The sequence below is a fragment of the Sceloporus occidentalis genome, unplaced genomic scaffold (assembly GCF_023333645.1).
Source record: "Sceloporus occidentalis isolate IW3139 unplaced genomic scaffold, rSceOcc1.0.p SCAF_50, whole genome shotgun sequence".
In the NCBI taxonomy this organism is placed as follows: domain Eukaryota; kingdom Metazoa; phylum Chordata; class Lepidosauria; order Squamata; family Phrynosomatidae; genus Sceloporus; species Sceloporus occidentalis.
Window position 1 is genome coordinate 3,187,512 of NW_028317030.1, and position 19,382 is coordinate 3,206,893.

The window sequence follows — 19,382 nt, forward strand, 5'->3', positions numbered from 1 at the left end:
TCTTAATCAGACGTTGAGATGATTTAGCATGAAAATAATCTTTCATACCTTCTGAAAAAGTGTTTTACGAACACCTTTGAATGTTGACATTAGGAGAAGGCTCTCAACATTCTTGCATCGGAATTGGTGGTTTTGGGAAAAGAATGGCGTGTAACCCTTCCTCTTCTTTGAAGTTAAAAAACTTCAGCCGCCTCGGTTGCTGATAGGACACGAGAGGTCTTTCTCGACCATCTACATCATGATTCATGGAAATATGCCACCGATAATCATCGTTTTTTCCTGTTTTTTTATATCTCTGCTCTATGCAGGGGGAGGGGTGAATGTGACATTTTGTTGGGCATCTGGAGAATTTCAACACAAGCTTCAAATGTGAATATTTTGACCGGATGGCTTACAACAGAACTTTTGTGGATACCAAGTGGCCCTAAGGTCATGGACACAAAACCAGTAGTCATTCCATTTTTTTTCCAGAACAAGAGGAGGATATTGCCTCATGTTAATTACATATTAATGTTTATTGGTGACGCCTGTAACAGCAGACTCAAAGTGAGAGCTTGAAATAGAGATTATCTTCCTCCAGCTCAGCTAATGGAAAACTCAATTAAGCATTATAGACTTGTGCTATCATAGAGCTGTTGAACAGGACACTTTGCACAACCATTATTCTGCAATTATTCCAAAAACAGAATTAACGCGCCGGACGTAAACGTACACCCCTCTATTAGCGCGTACGACCCGGTGGGGGGCACTGCGTCTTCTACACGGTATCAGAGAGCGCGGACTGCTCTGTATCTAAAGCAATCAGGACAGAGGTGCTGCCATCTACTGGTCAAACTGAGCAAGCCTCCCACTGACTTCCTTATCTATAATATCCATTATATATAATAATGGGCTGCCTCTTATCAGAACATAACGCCAAGATTAACAAAAACATGTTTATTTTTTATTTATTATTTCAAAATGCAATCAAATGTGTGGCCTATAACAGGGAGTCCTGCGAGTCGGGCCTTCTTTACCTAGTCTGTTAGTTCTAGTTCTGTCAGACCATGTGAATGCATGGACTGTAAGAAACACTGAGTATAATAATAATAATAATAATGATAATGATAATAGTCTATGTTTGGGTCAGTAGAAACAATCCTTTTCATAACTCCCAGGCAGCAAATGACTGAGGATAATGGTATAATATTTTCTCGTGGAAGAAGGCAGGTATCTCAGCCCTAAATTAAATATTCGCTGTCCATTTCTATAACTGTTCTCTAATTTTATTATTATTATTTATTGTTTTATATAGCACCATCAAATTCCGTAGCGCTGTACAATGGGTATTAATCCCATTAATCCCAGTGGAAATCTATAGATATTGTCTGGGCTGCCACTTCTATCTCATACAAGACCTTTATGAGGGTCAGTCCATCGGACCCCCATCTCTCTTTTTCCTAAATATCAGTGCATCCCACAAAAAAATGGGTTTATAAATAAAATTGTGTACATTTCTTACTTGTTGTGTGTTGTTTACCCATTGTACACCGCTGTGGAATATGATGGCGCTATATAAACCAACTACTAATAAGTTACATAAAAAAGAATTTCCCAGCGCTACAGTAAGAGCATTTCGGGCAGAAAAGTAATAAATAAAAGAAGTGACCGTTCCTTTAAACGACATCCATAAATTGCATTTCAAAAGGAAAACTCCGAAAAGACTAAGTGTATATGAACGATTTCCCAAAGAGCTTTTAATGGATCCGCATCTCCTGCCTGCTCTGATTTCATCGGTAAAGATGTCCTGTGAGGTTAACGCCGATCTTCCTCTCATTCATTGAATCGCCATCTATCGCTGGATCCCTGACAGCTCAGGCATTAGCTTGAATAATATTATTAGGGGGGAATTCTAAGGATACAGATGTGCGGTTTTTCCACTTGCTGTGCGAAAACAGCATTAAAAGAACATTTACTGTTACCAAAAGTCAAAGCAGGAGGTGGGAAGTCAGTAATAAAAAAAAATGGTGTTATTTCTATCGGATTTACGTAGCGAATCAGATGTAAATTGGCCGTGAACTTTCTAAATAATGTTAGAGGTTGGATCTCAAAATTTATAACTTAAATACAGAAAATGACTTTTTCTTTTTTCCGGGGCCTTATTGTCTTATTGTTGTAAGTTTATATAAGTGCATTAGTTAAACATATGCTGCACTGTCACAGGGTATATATATATATATATATATATATAGATATATAGATATATAGATATATATAGGTCTGTGCACTATCCAGGTAATATTGTGCCTAGAGTTTGTAGCTGTGATGTCATAAAGCACTCTCTCCTATGCGGTCCTCAGCTATATAGACTAGAGGCAAGTTTAGCAAGTATGATGTCATATGTGGGCTACTGCTACATTTGAGTAATCAGTTTCTCATGGGGGCCACAGTACTCCGTGTATCATGTTACATGCTAAACTCTCTTTAGCTCAATTACCTCAGCAAAAACACATTCCATATACTGCCTCACAATACAGTTCTCGTAACAAAATAAAAAAAAAACACAGCCGGGAACTCCGAATTCTGGTAGCCAAGTTTGATTTCAGAGTTTTTCTTGCATCTTCTACCATTTCTTCAGAAACAGATTGCGTAATCGTCTATGTAATAGTCTAGGTCAGGATGTAGAATATAGAACCCAGACAGATTATTTTTTTTAAATGAACATTTATTTGGGGGCCACAGTGAAGAGATCTACCTGTAGAGATCAATTTTAAATAGCCCCCCCCAAAAAAAATATTTCGATGACAATGCTTTCTTGAAACTGACAGCCAATCAATACCAAGAATCGTTTAAAAGCCATCCTATGATAAATGCCTCTTCCACTCCTTTTAATTGAAAAGTTTTTCAGTAAGTGCAGAATATATCTTGATCTTTACAATTTCCTAGCTGTATTGTTACAGTAATATTTAGATCAACGTGTAAAGAAACTACTGTCAGGCAGTGTGCGGTAATTGACGTCTTTACCACTAGATGTCGCTGTAATACAGTCTATAAAGAACTATAAAGCCTTCCATCCATTCATCAATTTATTTAGGTTTAACCCTTCTGGTTATTGCTGGGTGGTGCAGTTACCCCATCCAACTATTATAGGGGCACTCTAGCCTTCACATGCAATAAAACTTAAATGCAGAACCATCCCCCCTATGCATATACCCCCTATGTATTTGCCCTTTCCCCCCAGCTATTTTCCATGCAAGAGATTATTAATAGCTTCTTTTAAAATAGATAGGAGTTAATACACATCTTTTATCATTTAACAGCCGCAGGCTATAAACAGTATATATACTTATTAGCAAGTCTGCTATGATTTTCTATGCTACAAAATATCAGACCTAGGCTACAATGTCACTATGAAAATGTCTCCTTGAACGCTGATGCTATTCAGAATAACCGATGAGTTGGACATGGGTCCTGTTGCAGGCACATTTGGAACATCTATATTGAGAGAAGTGAAAGGCATACACCCTGCACAATTTATTAAGAAACCTTATTTATTTCAAGTCCTATTTTAAATGTGTAAATGAGTTAACAGCAAGAAGGAGAAGCCTTTACAGAACATGATGTATAAATACTGAGACTTTGGAAACGCTTTAATTACATTCGTTTATATATAATTTCCCTTTGGTGCTGCTATTTTCACCTAGTTTAGATGTTCTCCAGGCTCCAGTTCTCTCAGGCTTTCAAGGAGCACACAACAGCCTCTCTTGAATTTTGTAATAGGAGCGACTGTCTAAATGCTGCATTTCTCTAGTTAAAAATTGCTTTTAGCAATTAAAGGGTTAAGCCCGTGGCTCTCTAATTTTGGGTCCTCCGGCTGATGTAGGACTTCACCTGCCATCTTCCAATTATAGTTGGGATTGTAGGACATTGTAATCTTTCCCAAGCAGGGCTCTATTCCCTCGTTATCGTTTGTGATCTACATATGTTAAGGGTTGTCGAGCCATAGCCCATAGGCATTAAAGAAGTACAATGAATGGGAACAAAAGTTTAAACCAATAAAGATTGTAAGCTTGCGAGCCGGACCCTCTTTACATAATGTATCAGTTCTTCTTAGTCTGTCAGTTCTAGATTTGTCAAGTAGGGACTGTAAGAAGCGATGCGGAAATATATGTTGGCGCTATATAAATAAAAGATAATAATAATAATAATAATAATAAAGAGCAAGCGGCAGCACCTCCTTTGTGAAATGTACATTGATCGATGACATAAAGGGGTAGGTCGATCTTTATACCCCTAGAGAATTTATATTTTCTATAGGCCTGCCAGAAACAACCACTGTCAAGGGTTTCTACAAGATTTCTAGAGAGGATGGGGTAAATGATGTGGGGCAATAGCTTGACAAACCATGACGACATGTGCTTTTTAGTCTCAGAAAAGTCCAATTATGCAATTCCTGTTTGGAAAAACCTTGCCACAGATACCTTTATCACAATTCAGCTCTTACGATTCATTATATATATATATATATATATATATATATATATATATATAATACAATATATATATATATATATACACAATTATATAAAATATATAAAAAAGATATAATATACAATAAATGATAACATTTTAACGTCTTTGTTGCCTATTAAGTGAATGTGTTTCTTTCAAAACAGGATTTTATTTATCTTTGATGCACCCTGTTAAAAGTTAACCAGCCACGGGGCATAATAACAACCTGTCTGTACTACTTCTAAAAATACAGGCGAGACTGAATATATCTGACGAAAACAAAAAGAAAAAAAAAGCTGACAGCAGTAAATTGTAGCAAGAGTCTCCGAAAAACCCCAGATGCGCTAAAAAGTTTAATAAACGCATGTCTGTAAAACGGGATTAACAGAAACGCAGACTTTTGCCGGTGCGAGTGACGGCATTGCTTCATCCCGTCTGTAATACCATTGGGTACGTTTTCTGTCTCGCGTGTTCGCGTGCCGGGGCTCGCTGATCGCTACCTGTTATTACATACGTGTCATGGAAACATTGTTGCGGTGGCTGGCCAGCTCAAATTATTTTACTATACCGGTAGATTGCTACAAATTTACTTATAACAATATTATTTGTAAAGAATACTAAGAACCCTTGAATGAATGAAAAGGAATAATGATAAAAGTTGTATATTTTCACTAAATATATTTAATTAGAGTCAATTAAATGTACGCTATCCTTTTTTATAAGTAAGCATGTTGTCGTTATTATTTTTATCATTATTATTATTATAATTATCATATACTTCTATATAAAATATAAGATCAATGGCTCTTGAGGTTGCAATGCTCTTCTTCAGGCCTGCAATAAATGGTTAGGGAACCTTTTACTCCAATGGAGGTTGCAAGGTTCGCATTCATTCTACGGTTGGATTCCCCATAAATCAGACTAGACAGGCACCTACAAATATCAAAACGTCACAACAAGAGGTCATGATCTAAAACGAGAGGGTCAGAGGCTCCGATGTAATGAAACAGAGTGTTACTTTACAGCGAGGGTGGTAGATAAATGGAACAGCCTCCCAGAGGACGTGGTAGAGGCTGGGAATGGGATAGGCATATGGCTCCTGAATCGAAGACGAGACCGACGACTGATTAAGGGATTAACTCTTCACATCAGTAAAAACGGGCAGACTAGATTGGCCGAATGGTTCTTATCTGCTGTTGAATTATATGGAGTCATTGTATACAGGCAAAAGCGGCAGGGCTTAACCCAAAATCCCACCCACTCCGGACCATGCGCCATCACTCCTTATGCCTATATCATCCAACTTTTTTTGTAGCTTTCAATTAGACCTTGGATGCCGTCAGTAATCTCTGTGCTTGGGGTCCCCCTTAAATGTACAAGAACCCTTCGCTCAAACTAACCTCAGTAGAACAGATTGTGTAGACGTTAGAACTCTAATGTTGCGTTTGGCAAGTTCTTTGCGGTTTAAGGGACGGTGATCTTTGTACGTGGGTGCAGTAAACCATCAGTAAAATAATTCCGTGCCGCTTCTACCGCTGCATAAACCCATCGGGGTAGTAAGTTACAGCGATCATATAAAGAAACGTGATCACAGAGCTTCCTGTAGGCATCTTGTACAGTTCATAGAAAATATATATACATTTTTACTTCACTTGCAGATCACAGCCGGTCAATTATAGCGAAGGATTTAATATTCGGAAAAACCAGTGACTCATGCTTATTACGCTTTCCTAGAGAGAAATACGGGGCCAAAAAGGCCTTTATTTATAAACCTTTAAAGATAAGAGGAAAAGGAGGTCGAGCCTAGGAAATGACATAAGAGAAACTCATTTCCTTGGCCGCAGACAAACATAAAGCTGATTTTAATTGAAATGCGCATTGGGCAGGATAAAAATCAGATGCTTCTACAAACCCTCCGGAATACGCAGACTTGGCAGATCGTGAAAGGAGCCTTGAGCTACAAACCTGACCAGGTGTCCTTATTTCCATGGGACAGTCCCTGTTTGAAACTTCCATCCCCATTAACTCGTTGTCCCCGCAACTGGCCCTTGAAACCCTAAATTCTATTTCAAAAACACCTTGGTTTTTTTCATTTTGAATTCCATTATTTGAAAAAAGGTATTTATTTGCCATAGTCAACGGCATTATAAAAAAACTCTCCACCAATCAACTTATTTTATAAAATCGGCGATACCGGTCGTGACAAAGAACAATTCGGCCCCGGAAGTGCTAAAAATTAGCAATGCTAATTAAACATAGAATTTTGAAATTAGGAATTTCTATGTATTTTGTAACCGGGAAATTTCTCTGGCGATCCCAGCTAATGGTCAACTAGGAGAAATATAATAATATATAATATAATTATATATGATATAATAATATATAATATAATTATATATGATATAATAATATATAATATATATATATTATTATATCATATATAATTATATTATATAATATAATGAATTAATAATTAAAGTCATATTTTAAGTGGCAAATCCTTGCCAGATGGTTCCATAGCAGAATGACTGTGATCACCTTGAAATTGGACATTAAAACTCCAGCTATATTTCTTCGGTGTTGATTTCAGATGTGACCTGTAAGTCATGTCGGGAGAAAAGATCTAAAGTACCGAGGCGGGCCGGGGTTAAACGCAAAGAGGAGAGTCAGACATGGTGTCAAAGCAAATTTATGGAGCGGAGACCCTGCATGGAAACAAAGGAAGACCTGCTTTTAACCCGCTTACTTAAATGTACCACCCTTCACTCATGGATGAGGTCAAAGCTTTGGCCTCCATCACTTAAAAGGGTAATTAGTCAAAGGATTAAAGTAAGCGGACACCAATGCATCTTAACTATTTGAGTGCCAGAGAGGAACGCATCAAAACACCACCATCCATAATATTATATAGCGCCATCATATTCCGTAGCACTGTACAACTTCAAGAAACACAGATAGTGCTTAAGGAGCAGTTTCCCCCCGCTGATCTAACAGGGCTACAGAGTCTGATTATTATTTATGGTTTTATATAGCGCCATCATATTCTGTAGCGCTGTATGTAAAAATATGTCTAAAATATTAAGCCATACTCTAGTATGTTGAGCAGATCAACCTCAGCTGGTCTGTCCTTGTATCATTTCCTTCTATCACATAAACACAATATTTAAAAAAAAATTGTGCTTCTATGGCAACAACCTATCAGTGCCTGTATTAATATTTCAAGTCACCAACATCAGGAATCTGCACACACTCCCCACAGGAACTCAGGTGCTTAGCTGTGCCAGGAAGGACTTGATAAAGACCTCATTGTGAGGTCGAAACGTTGTTGTCTTTCTCCTTCAATAAATCTGCCTGATGGAACCCTTGAGTGCCTGGAGCCTTTTTCTATTTTGTATTAATATTTCAGGCAAAAGAAATTCTGAATGGGGTAAGAATTATTGTTTGGAACGTTCCAAGCATTGAAGAGTATTAGGAATAATGTTTCTATTGGCGCTTTTCATTACAAATTGTAACATTCGGCAGTGTAGGTAAAAGATCATCATTCAGCGCTGTATATATATATTATTATATTATTATTATATATGCATGTATATATATATATATATATATTATATTATTATTATTATATATTTGTGTATATATATATATATTATTATATATATATATATGTATGTATGTATGTATATATATAACTATATTATATATGTATGTATGTATGTATGTATGTATGTATATATATATATATATATATATATATATATATATATATAAAGGGCATTCACCCGGCCTGATGTCAGTTTTTCAGGTGCAGCTCCACACCATTCCTGGAATGCGGGGAGCCAGAAGACATTCGTTCCAACCACGTGGAGACTGAAAGTGTAATAAAATCTTCTGAAAGCTGACATGGCACAATAAACATTTGGATCCATTCAATGCCAAAGATTCGTAACACTTGAGCTCAGGCCAGCGTGACCCACCAGGATTAGATATTTTGCTTGTTTGATGTGCAACGCTGGAGTGGAAAGTAAAGGTCTGCCACCTACTTTGATCCCCCCCACCGTTCGCTATTTCTTTCCACACACTTTGCAGCTGTTGGCAAGAGGAGGTCCACTTAGCACCCAGGAATAGAGAATGGCTCCCCGGAGGACTTTGGAAGATTATAGTCATGGTTACCATGTAACAACAATAAAAAGAAATATCTCTGTCCAGCTGCATGCTGGAGGTTGCAGGAGGTTTGGAAAGTGGGCGTTCGATTTAGAACTGGAAAACTTGGTAATGATGTCAAACATTCATTTCACCCTCAGACGCCAGTGTCCTTATTTTAACCCGATGACAGCAAAGTCTATGTTCAAGCAAAAGTATGATGAAAGTGAGTAAATGTTACTACTTATCTAGATCGGAGGAAACCCAATGTTAGTTATACAGCTGTTGTTGAGTTGCTGACTACATGGAGAACTCTAGAAGGGTCCATTCACTAAGCCTTGGGATACGCAACTCGTCTGCGGCACTAACCCCCAATGACCTCACTGAGAGATAGAATTGACTGCCGACCTTGGGGGGTCTTGTAACATCATTTTCACTGAGCTTTGACTTCCAAAGTGTTGCAGGATCCCCCAAAAAGTTCACCACACACAGATACCCCCAACACAATGACCACAAAAGTAATCTACAGAACAGAGAGAAGGCATAGATGCAATGGGGGGGGGGGGGGTTTAGCCGCCTTCTGCGATGTAGAACTTGATGGATTTGTGCCTTTTTCAACCTAAATTAGTCAATTACTATGCAAAACGGGTGGGATATAATGAGTGTACCAAATTAAAGTAGGTCTACCATATTTAAAAAGTGAACATGGCGTGCGTATTGATGGGTTGGATAACATTAAATACCACCCCCTCCCCCTTTGAATTGGAGATTGGATGGAATCAAGTTTAGATTTACAAAGACTCCAGATTCTTCTTTTTTTATGGCTTGAGATTTATCACATACTTCAGACAAATTCTTCATATATCCGTAAATCCCTTGGTGAGTAGCTTAGTCTCTAGTCCCATTTTCTGTATGTTATCTAGTAGAAAACGTACAGAGAAATACGAGAGCCAATATTTCAAAAACCACCAGAATATGTAATCTGTTGATATGTACGAGAGATGCTATGACCCCTTGCGTCATCTCACAGGCATCCATGTCGTCCCCACCGATGAAAACATCTCTTTGTGTAACAGATACAGAAGCCGTGGATAATTGGAATTGTTGTGATGTGGATTAAAGGTACAACAGCCAAAGATAGCTATCTCCGGGATTAACCTAACATATTTAGAAAAAAATCAGCAATCTGTTTTAAAGTATAAATACAAAATGATTAATGCATTAGGGAAGAAAATGTCCTTATAATAATATATACAGAATTAAATTCCGCTCTATGTCAAAACAATTGTATTTTTTTTTAAATATAGCCATATGTTTTAGCTATGCTGCCCTTCCCAATCTATAAGGCAACTACACTTAAACCGTTATCATACTGACTTGTGCTAAAGAATAGAATGTTTCGGCTTCAATCAATCCGAGAAGCCCTAATGTCAGGCAAGGGACTTCTCGTGAGATAATTAGTACTTTATTAGCAACGTTAATAATTCAGCTCGATGTGGTGTTGAAGAAGGAGTAAGGGTACGTATCACATGGACGCTAGCAATGGTGACTGCAACGTCTACAGATAAATAACACGTGACTTTCCCTTTAAGATGGAACGAGCTTGGGCTCTTATTAAAAATAATATAAATGGTTATATGAAATATTAAGGACCTTCTTATCTACATAACTTTAGGCTAATATTACTAATGAAGGGCTAAAGGGAAGGTGTTTGATAAACAAGAAATTCCCCTTGCATGCGTTGGCTGTCACCCAACTATAACATGACTACCAACAATGGGGATTTCCAAGGCAGCAGATACAGGTTAACGTAAAGGTAAGGCATTTTTATTCAACACGACATTATTACGCTATTCATGTAATGCTCAAAGATAACGTGTTCAGTGCGGAGTCTATTGGAGTATAAATCACTTACATTTGTATGATGGGATGTAGATTTCTAGGGTTAAAAAGGCATCTGGAGGCGGCAGTCTGTTTCATGTCTATGCAGAGCAGCTATGCCGGTTAATTGTGTTCTGTAGGGTCTGTGGATTTTACTAACACGGACAAAGAACATATGATGTGTCCAACATTCCCTCCCTGATTCTCTGTTGCATAAGGAACAGTGTGTAGGTTTAACCTCTTCACTCTCTGCACAATCTGCAGCAAATGCATTGACTTGCCAATAGCCACCTAGGGAAATCCATGACTTGTTATAAATCCCGAAATCACTGATGAGGTCTTTCTGTAATGGAATGTTCAGATTAAATCACTATTACTGTAACACAGTAACACTCGACTGTGCTAACTTGATCAGGAACTGGTCACAAAGCCAAACTGCTCTTGAGCCAACGCATCTACACCAAGCTGGCAGCCAAGACGACATTTTGCAAACAGATAAGTTGCTCCATTTCTGGAATCTCTCATATAACCCCAAATCTTTGTGAATAGACTATATAGTTTGGAGACGGGTATGTTTTTTGGGTTGGACAAAAGAGCCCATTAGCAGGTAGTGGTCATCTTATATCACAAGCCAACAGGATGCATCACCACACAACTCTATCCTATAAGTATCCATTCATATATTCATATATATACCCATATATTTAACCAGTATCACTCCTTCCAGGTCGCGTTTCCAGGTATTTACCCATGTTGTACATATTCTAGAATTCTAGAAGCTATTTATTTGAGCTTGAAATGCTCAGCAAAAACCCTCCTATTCCAAGAGGCATACAATCTATTCCCCTAATACCCACAACCTGCATTGTGAAAGAAGCCATCCATCTTACCAGGCCCGGACTGGGACAAAAAATAGGCCCGGGCATTTAAGCCTGAGCAGCCCATTTTTATTTATTTATTTTTTGTTAAAGCCCACCCTTCATGCACCATCTTTGCATTTACTCACTCATTCACACAAATCATTAACACATTCATTAATGCAGTCTCACAAATCATTCAAGCAATTCATCCACACATGAATTAATTAATTGTCATAGGCATTCACACAATTCATCCACACATTTATTCATTCATTATCATACGCATTCACAGTACCCCCTCTCCCCATCTTATGTGCCCCTTCTCACTATGTTCCCCCTTTTCACTATGTACCCCCTTCCCCACTTCTCAATATGTACCCCTCTCACTATCTATCCCCTCTGACCCTTCTCACTGCACCCCCCTCCCTCACCCTAGTTAGGATCTGCGGATCAAGCAGCAACTGCGACCGGGCCCGCGGCAGGACCGGATTGACTTAGGGGCTGATGGAGCTGCAGCTCCAGGCCCCTACCTTAAAATAGGCCCAATCAGGACCGGACTGACTGGGCCTATGCAGCATCTACGGCCGCATTAACACAGGGCCCCTTAAGCCCGCCGCAACTGTGACCGGGTCCGCCACTCTAAGGGGCCGGGAAGCCCCCACCAGGGCCGGCCTTAGGGGTCTGCGGCCGCACAGGGCTTAAATTAAAACATCAGGGTTTTTTTAACTTTATTTAACATCCTCCATGTTTAATAAAGTTAAAAAAAAACAACAAAAAACCCCCTGATGTTTTAATTTAAACCCTGTGCGGCCGCACACCTGTAAGGCCAGCCCTGGTGGGGGCTTCCCGGCCCCTTAGAGTGGCGGACCCTGTCGCAGTTGTGGTGGGCCTAAGGGGCAGTTTAATTTTCATTCTCACTTATTGTAATAGCGCTACAGAATCTGACAGCGCTATATAAATAGAATGTCATGTAATTTATCTATCCAGTTTGCTGCATGGAGTGTACTTATTGGATAGGCAAACTGGTTCTTATTTATATTTTTCAGTTTCATCCCATCACATCTCCCCAGCCAGATACACGCAGAATATCTTTCTGAACTATGTGGGTCTAGGGATAAACTGAGATAGTTTTCGGAGGCCCTTCACCCTACATAGTGAAAGAACATTAGATAAGGACCCGTTATCAGGCTTTGGGTAAGCCTTTCAAGGAAAAGGCGAAAGTAGCAGGTCAACATGCCATCAATGACACATATGACCTGGATGTGACACGCCTGAGACTTGACACATCTGTCTAAACATAGATTTTACCTATAGAAAGTAACACGAAGCATGCCTATGTACCGAGCGCCAGCATATAGAAAAATAGCATGAAAACATTAAACAGAAATACCAGCTGGGACTTTGGGGCAATTATTGCAGATCAGGCATCAGAAAAAATAGGTTACGATTAAATAAATACAAACATATAATTACATTTTAATTTAACTTGGATCGAAACGTTTGGCACTCTGCATCATTATTATTGATTTATATATATATATATATATATCTATATATATATATATATAATCAGTGACTTTCGCCAAAATAAACAATAAAAGGAAAAATAAGGCTGTCCCTGAATAGATGATCCGTACGAAATGTTCAACCCAATGACTGATCGGCGTTGTTTTTAGATGCTGCTATCTTAACCCCTTAAGGACAATGGGCGGTCCCTAAACCCATTAAAAACAATGCATTTTGCGCCCGTACATGTACGGGCTTTGTCATTAAGGGGTTAAACTCTCTTTATATCCTGTTTTCAAAGGGTTAATTATCAAAAATGATTTAGAAAATGGAATAATTTATCCCGTAGCGGCTTGTACATAAAATGCGATTGGTTCTGCAAATGAAAGACTTATTTGTTCTTCCACGCAAACCTTTTTATACGCGGCTTCACCTTTCATCCCCAATGAGTCGTGCGTATTATTCGGCACTTACATTGCAAGACTGGGTGGCGGGAGATCGTTGTAAATCCTGAACCTAAATACAAACGGATCTTTAAGTGAGCCGACAGGTGCTATTCGTAAATAAATTCACACGGGGAGCCGGGAGGGTAACTTTATTCCTTTGAAAACAGTTCTAAAGTATATAAGCGTAATAGGCATTCGTTAACAATCTCCTGGGAACTGCGACCTGTTTGACATTTTATTTTTATGATGTAGGACGTCTTTTTCCTTCTAAACGCAGGCTCTTTGTTCAGTTGGTGACGACAGCGCGTTCAACCCCTTGTGTGTCTCGTTTTATGTAAAGATCTCAGCACTTTTCATCAGTTGTGTTACAATCAATGCCAAGGGTGAAATAGTTCTTTGCGTACTCAGTAAAGGGTCTTGGTGATATAATTAACTTTGATGTCACTTTGAAGTAAGGTCACTCAACAAATAAAAAAAAAAAGGGAGAACGGCAAACGTCAAGGAACTGGTGTTGATAGGGGATACAGAAGTCCCTTCAACATCAGATCTTTTACCCTCACCAAGGTTTATGCTTGAAGGATAACGTTTCTGAAATTGCCATGTGAAAAGTCCAATGACTATTCCTTGAAACCACACATTCTACATAAAGGGGTTTATTTGTTATTTGTTATGAAGGTTAAACCCCAATGAGCTTCTGCTGCAGGAAGAGTTTGGCTGACCCTGTAAAATGTATAGTTAAATCAATGAGATTTTGTCAAAGTCTCCTTACGCTTTGAATTTTGCATTATACAGGGCCAGCTCGGCTCTTCATGCTGGAGAAACTTGCCTGTGTTGGTCCTTCACAATGGACAGGGAAGTAAGAGAGTTTAAACCACAGCCCTCCTGATACTCCCTTCAGTGAATAAACCCCCCAAAGACCTTGTGTCAATGATGACAATGGTTCTTTCACAATGAAAATCAAGGTCCAGCATCTCATGGTAGACTTGTCCACACGTTGCACTTGGCATGTCACCTCCAGAACACCATGAGAGATCCAGTCTGACTAAGTCCCTTCACCAGATCTAAGAAATACAGACATACCAAACTCTACAGTCCAACCCTTAAATTTGTATACCAGATCCCACAACCAAACTTCATACATTTGGTGTTTCCACTGGCTGACGGCATCAGTGAATGACTGAGGTGTCTGGCAATGTTCTAAACTCGAGGTGGTGGGCATTTCCGAAGCCCGACGCACACCTATCCGCCTGTCTACTCTTATTCTCAGCGATACATTGTTACTGTCCGGTATCTATACAAGAACTCTGCCTCAAACACCATTGCTAACATGAGCGATATCATTAAAGGGAATCCTTACACTATGGCTGTTAAAAACATAATTTTAATATACAAAGCTCAAAAGCTAACTACACATTTTTTTCATAATGTATTTTATGCACAATGATTTCATTTATTAGATATGAGATAAGTATATTCAGGAGGCATCCCCAAGAAGAGTGATCTCCGCCAAACATCTGATGGCTGTTCCTTTCCAAGAACACATATCCTTAAGTTAACTTCTCTCCGGGTAACACCCAGCTGTGTTCTTGAACCCGGCATTCGGTAACACACTGTGCCATTGCATAGCGGGGATCCCAGAAGCAAGGCATCCCCTCGCCGGGCTCCAGAGGATCTGTCATTAGAATTGCAAAAAGAAACCCCCCCTGTTGTGAGACCAGTTAACCTGCAGCTTTCCAGCAATAGAGACCGCGGCTTCCTCTATGGGCTGCTGGATATCGTGTCGGTCATTATAGTCAAACAGAGAGATACATGTTAACCAGCTCCTTCCCCAAAGCAGCTTCATTAATAAAAATATTAAAAAAAAGCGAAAAAGAGCTCGAACTTATTACGAAGTTAAATAAAGAAATAAATAATATAAATAAATAAAATATAGAATGAATAAAGAAATAAAAAAATAGGTTTTTAAACATGAAACCTAAGGGGGTTTAATACTCTCTCAGGGGTGTATTAAGTGCAGTGTCTATCTCAATAACACAAGCTAAATGTCAAGACAGATTACGATTAACTCCGAGCATGTGTGTGACATCAAAGCAGGTGGTGGACTTGACCATCGACTTGTTGGACCTGATCTTAGGGTGGCCACCAATGCAGGTAGTCCTAGCAAGCACAGCTGGTAGGGGGGCCACAATGAGGTTGTTCCCTATGTTTGGGAAAGCCCATGCCATAGGGGGCGCTATTGCTATGGTTTGCCTAGGGAACATAGGCTGGAGGAAACTAGGAAAATCTATCTGCCACCATAAGAGTTAAGTTTCAAAATCAGTAAATTCTTAGAAATGGAGTTAAAATAATTCTTGTTGACATGATAAGAATAAACGATACATATCACAAGGCTCCCATCATGACTTTGCCCGGGGCCCTGTTAGCTTAGTGCTGCTCAGTCTTCGTATGATTTCATGGCAAAAGAAGGTTTTTCACAACGGATAATCAGCTTTCAATTTTGTTACAAACGTTCATAGGTGAATATACAGAGGATATTATTTACTGTAAAAAAAAATACACCAAAGATGTAGCACAGAGGACCATTCTTCCCTGCGAAATTATAATACAAAAACATTTACGGCAGACTGTTTACTTACCCTGCCCAATACCCTAAAGGAACCTATTTTAAAAGTATCGTATTTTATAATTTAGAGACATCACAAAGCATCGTTCTTCGGCTATACGCTCTGCCAGCTCCCCACCTCCGAATTCAAATGCCACATCTGGAACATGCAAAAGGGATGCATGAAAGCCTCCATTTATCTGCCGTACTTTGCAGAACACCCACTTCTTCTGACCTCTGGAACACGGAGTCTCTCAAACTCGGCATTGGGCTGACCCAGCCATTCCGCTAACCTACTCTGCATCTGATATTCCAAGCTGAAGAATAGGTCCTGTTTTATAAAGAAGGAACAACATTCCGACACTGATACATTAACCGTTTCAAAGTTCGAACAAAATAAAAGTTTTGTTGAGAAAACTAGAACTTTCTTCTAGTGGAATCATTTGAAATTATTGTACATAAAACCATTTGGGTCTACAGTCTCACTTCAGAACTATGGGCCTCATACAGTTATCAAATGTTCTCCTACGAGCCCGAATCCTACCTGAAGAGCTCAAAGCTTCTATTGTTATCGCATGACTTATTTATTTGTGCCTGCACTCCACCTGAACATATATGTCTGGACGGTCAACTGCCCTGGTCATTAAAACAAAATCACAACTTGTTCGAGAAACAGAGATCTCTGCCATCAGAGGCATCCACGCCACTCGTGGACGATGCTAAGCCTTAACTCTACCACAAGCAACGGAGATCAGCTCGACAGAAGACAAGCCTGCTCAACACCTATAGCAAAGAGAAGGCATCAAAATCTGTATATTTCAACCAAATATAACGTTTATTGGTCCATGTGTGAGGAGAAGACAATACATTGTCTCATGCTTAATCCATTCTCTAAGTAACATTTCTTTAATCTCAACGAGTAGACCACAGGCTGAGAGTTACCGACCCAATTAAACACCCCTGTTTTTAGAACGTTGACAAATCTTACAATAACTAAACTATTTAAAAGAATGACGATCGCGTTACTGCAATATTTTGCCTGATAATAAAGCATTCAAGAGTAAATTGGAGAAAATAATCCATGAGATCCAAACTCTCTGGTCCAAGTAACTCTAGATGCAAGCGATGACTTTTTAATCTTTGCCTTCACTTGAAAGCACTTTTTTATGGCTATCTGTGAAATTCCCATTAAGACCAAAGCTTCGATAGATTGATAATTCACAAACAAGTGGAGACTCAGCCACCACTGAACACAATCTAAAGCAGAAGACGACTCTCTGGCAATATCAGCAAAAGACGGGTGGTGGGAAGAAACGGAGAAGCTCAACGTTCTGCTTTAAGTTACTCATATATCTGCATGTCAAGCAGTTTGTTATCTATGAAGTGATTCATCTTTTTATCTCTGGACGCTGTCCAGATGGACCTCTCTCTCTGTCCATAGTTACTTTGACAAATGTGTTGGTCATTGAAAGCCTGGAATTCTTTTGCTGAGTGTCATCAAATTATTCTCTGTGGTCTTTTTGTTTATTCCCGTCAAAAAAATGTATATATATATAATAATAATAATGGCACGTGAAAAAAATACTAAATAAGCACATTCTATGATGATACGTCTTACCGGGTCTTTAAATGCACCCTAGTTATCAGCAGTTTGCATATATTTCAGGTATATGTGGAATAGTTTTAGACGGCTGGTTGTACCGGTACTATTTATTTAAACCGATGTACACATACGGTATTGTTTCAGAACAATGGCTGTCCATTGACAATCCTTCAAGAAGGAAAAAAACATACTTAGCATTTCCAGTCTTGTGTTTGATAAACTTTGGACCCTTCCTGTCTTCATTTAGACGTCCAGGAAGCAAGTGTTTGATTTCTACCAGATACGCGGGAGGACATGAGACAAAACTCCCAAGAAAACCCGTTATTTTAATCTGTCTTGTATTTAGAAAAAAAAGATAAATCTCACAAAAAAAAAAAAACTCCCATTAACCCTTCGGTACTAGGGACTTGGACAAAATTTCCAACCACATTGACAAACTATGGTAGGGGAAAAAAGCTTGGGTTATTTTTCCAAAACGACGAAATAGATGCAAATACGCGGGGGATTCTCTTAAATCTTGTGCATTGTTATATACTGCCAGCATTGGAACATCTGAACATACGCGATCACTATATCAACTTTTTAAAATGATTATTTGTTGATTTATATATCACCGTCATATACCGCAGGGCTGTAAAATGACTTCACTGTCACATGAAACGCCCGCGTGAGCCAACAAAACCACAGACTCAACAGATTAGCTCTATCTGATCATTAGAGAAACGGTTTAAATACGTCAAGTGTAAATCTAACCAAAAAAAACTCTTTTTGGTTAGAGTTTTGGCCAAGCTAGAATATTGAACGATGTCTGGCTCCATTTTAGACGCTTAGTACAATATCTGATGTTCTTAATTGGGTCTGCCACGTAGGAGACTTTTGTCTAATCTAATCTTCCATCGGAAGCTTCGTGCCCGTTGGAAAAGATTTCTAAAGATCCTTTCTGGGGTTCTAATTTTGGAATCGTCATAGCAACCAGTAGAAAAAATCCTGCCACTCCTCAGTATTAACACCATAATAAGTGAAATTTGGCCCATTGGTGCCTTTGAGGGCGCAGTTCCACCTACTCTGCTGAATTTAATTTTAATCACATCAGTAAGATTAGTCCCTCACTGCTAAATCTTCAACCCTTCCCAGAAATCCTCATTTGTAGTCATTTAAAATTATCCTTTCGTAATTTTTTAGCAGAATGCTTCTCATGCCATACATAATCAGACGATGGCAGGTCGTTGCTACAAAACAGACTTCAATGCACGTGTACATTAAATATATAGAAAGACGTAAAAACACGGCACATACTCTTTTGGAGGATCCAGATCCTCGGGACGCGCCTCGAAGAACCTAAGAACGTCTTCACACTGTGATATATGAGCTGGCAACTTCACCAGTGCCTGGAAAAGAAAGAAAACCAACTTGTAACGGCACCACGGACCCAGGAACCTCAAACACCAACACACAGAAGCTTAAAGAGGCAAAGCAGGGTCTGCTTTACAGGAGGCAACTGCTTGTATTTTGCCCTAAAGAGGAGGGTGCTATTATATGAAATATATCCCTCGACAAACACTCAGTCCCACTTAACCGAACTCATACGGACCACGCTTCCTACACTCATGCAAACACAAACATACTGACCACCCTCATATTGAACACTCGTTCCAAACTGGCTGAATCTCAGCCAAACTAACACAAAGTCAAACACACTGACCACTATTAGCCATGCAGACCGCACTCTGCCGCACACACACACTCATACTGACCACTTAGCCACCGAAGCCAAGCTCGGTCATATTCACGTACACACACACACACATACACACACACACACAATCTCAACCCAACTGATGCATAAAGTA

At 39.1% G+C, this 19,382-nt stretch overlaps 1 protein-coding gene across 2 annotated transcripts in view; it reads right to left on the minus strand.

Moving 5' to 3' along the window:
* The window catches only part of LOC149288656 (SH3 and PX domain-containing protein 2A-like), a 106,489-nt gene that overhangs the window by 51,058 nt on the left and 36,049 nt on the right, over window positions 1-19,382 (minus strand). For both annotated transcript variants that reach the window (XM_089491488.1, XM_089491487.1), the window contains exon 4: window positions 18,829-18,920. In XM_089491488.1, coding sequence (XP_089347614.1) covers window positions 18,829-18,920 — 92 coding nt within the window. The remainder of the gene's footprint in view (window positions 1-18,828; window positions 18,921-19,382) is intronic.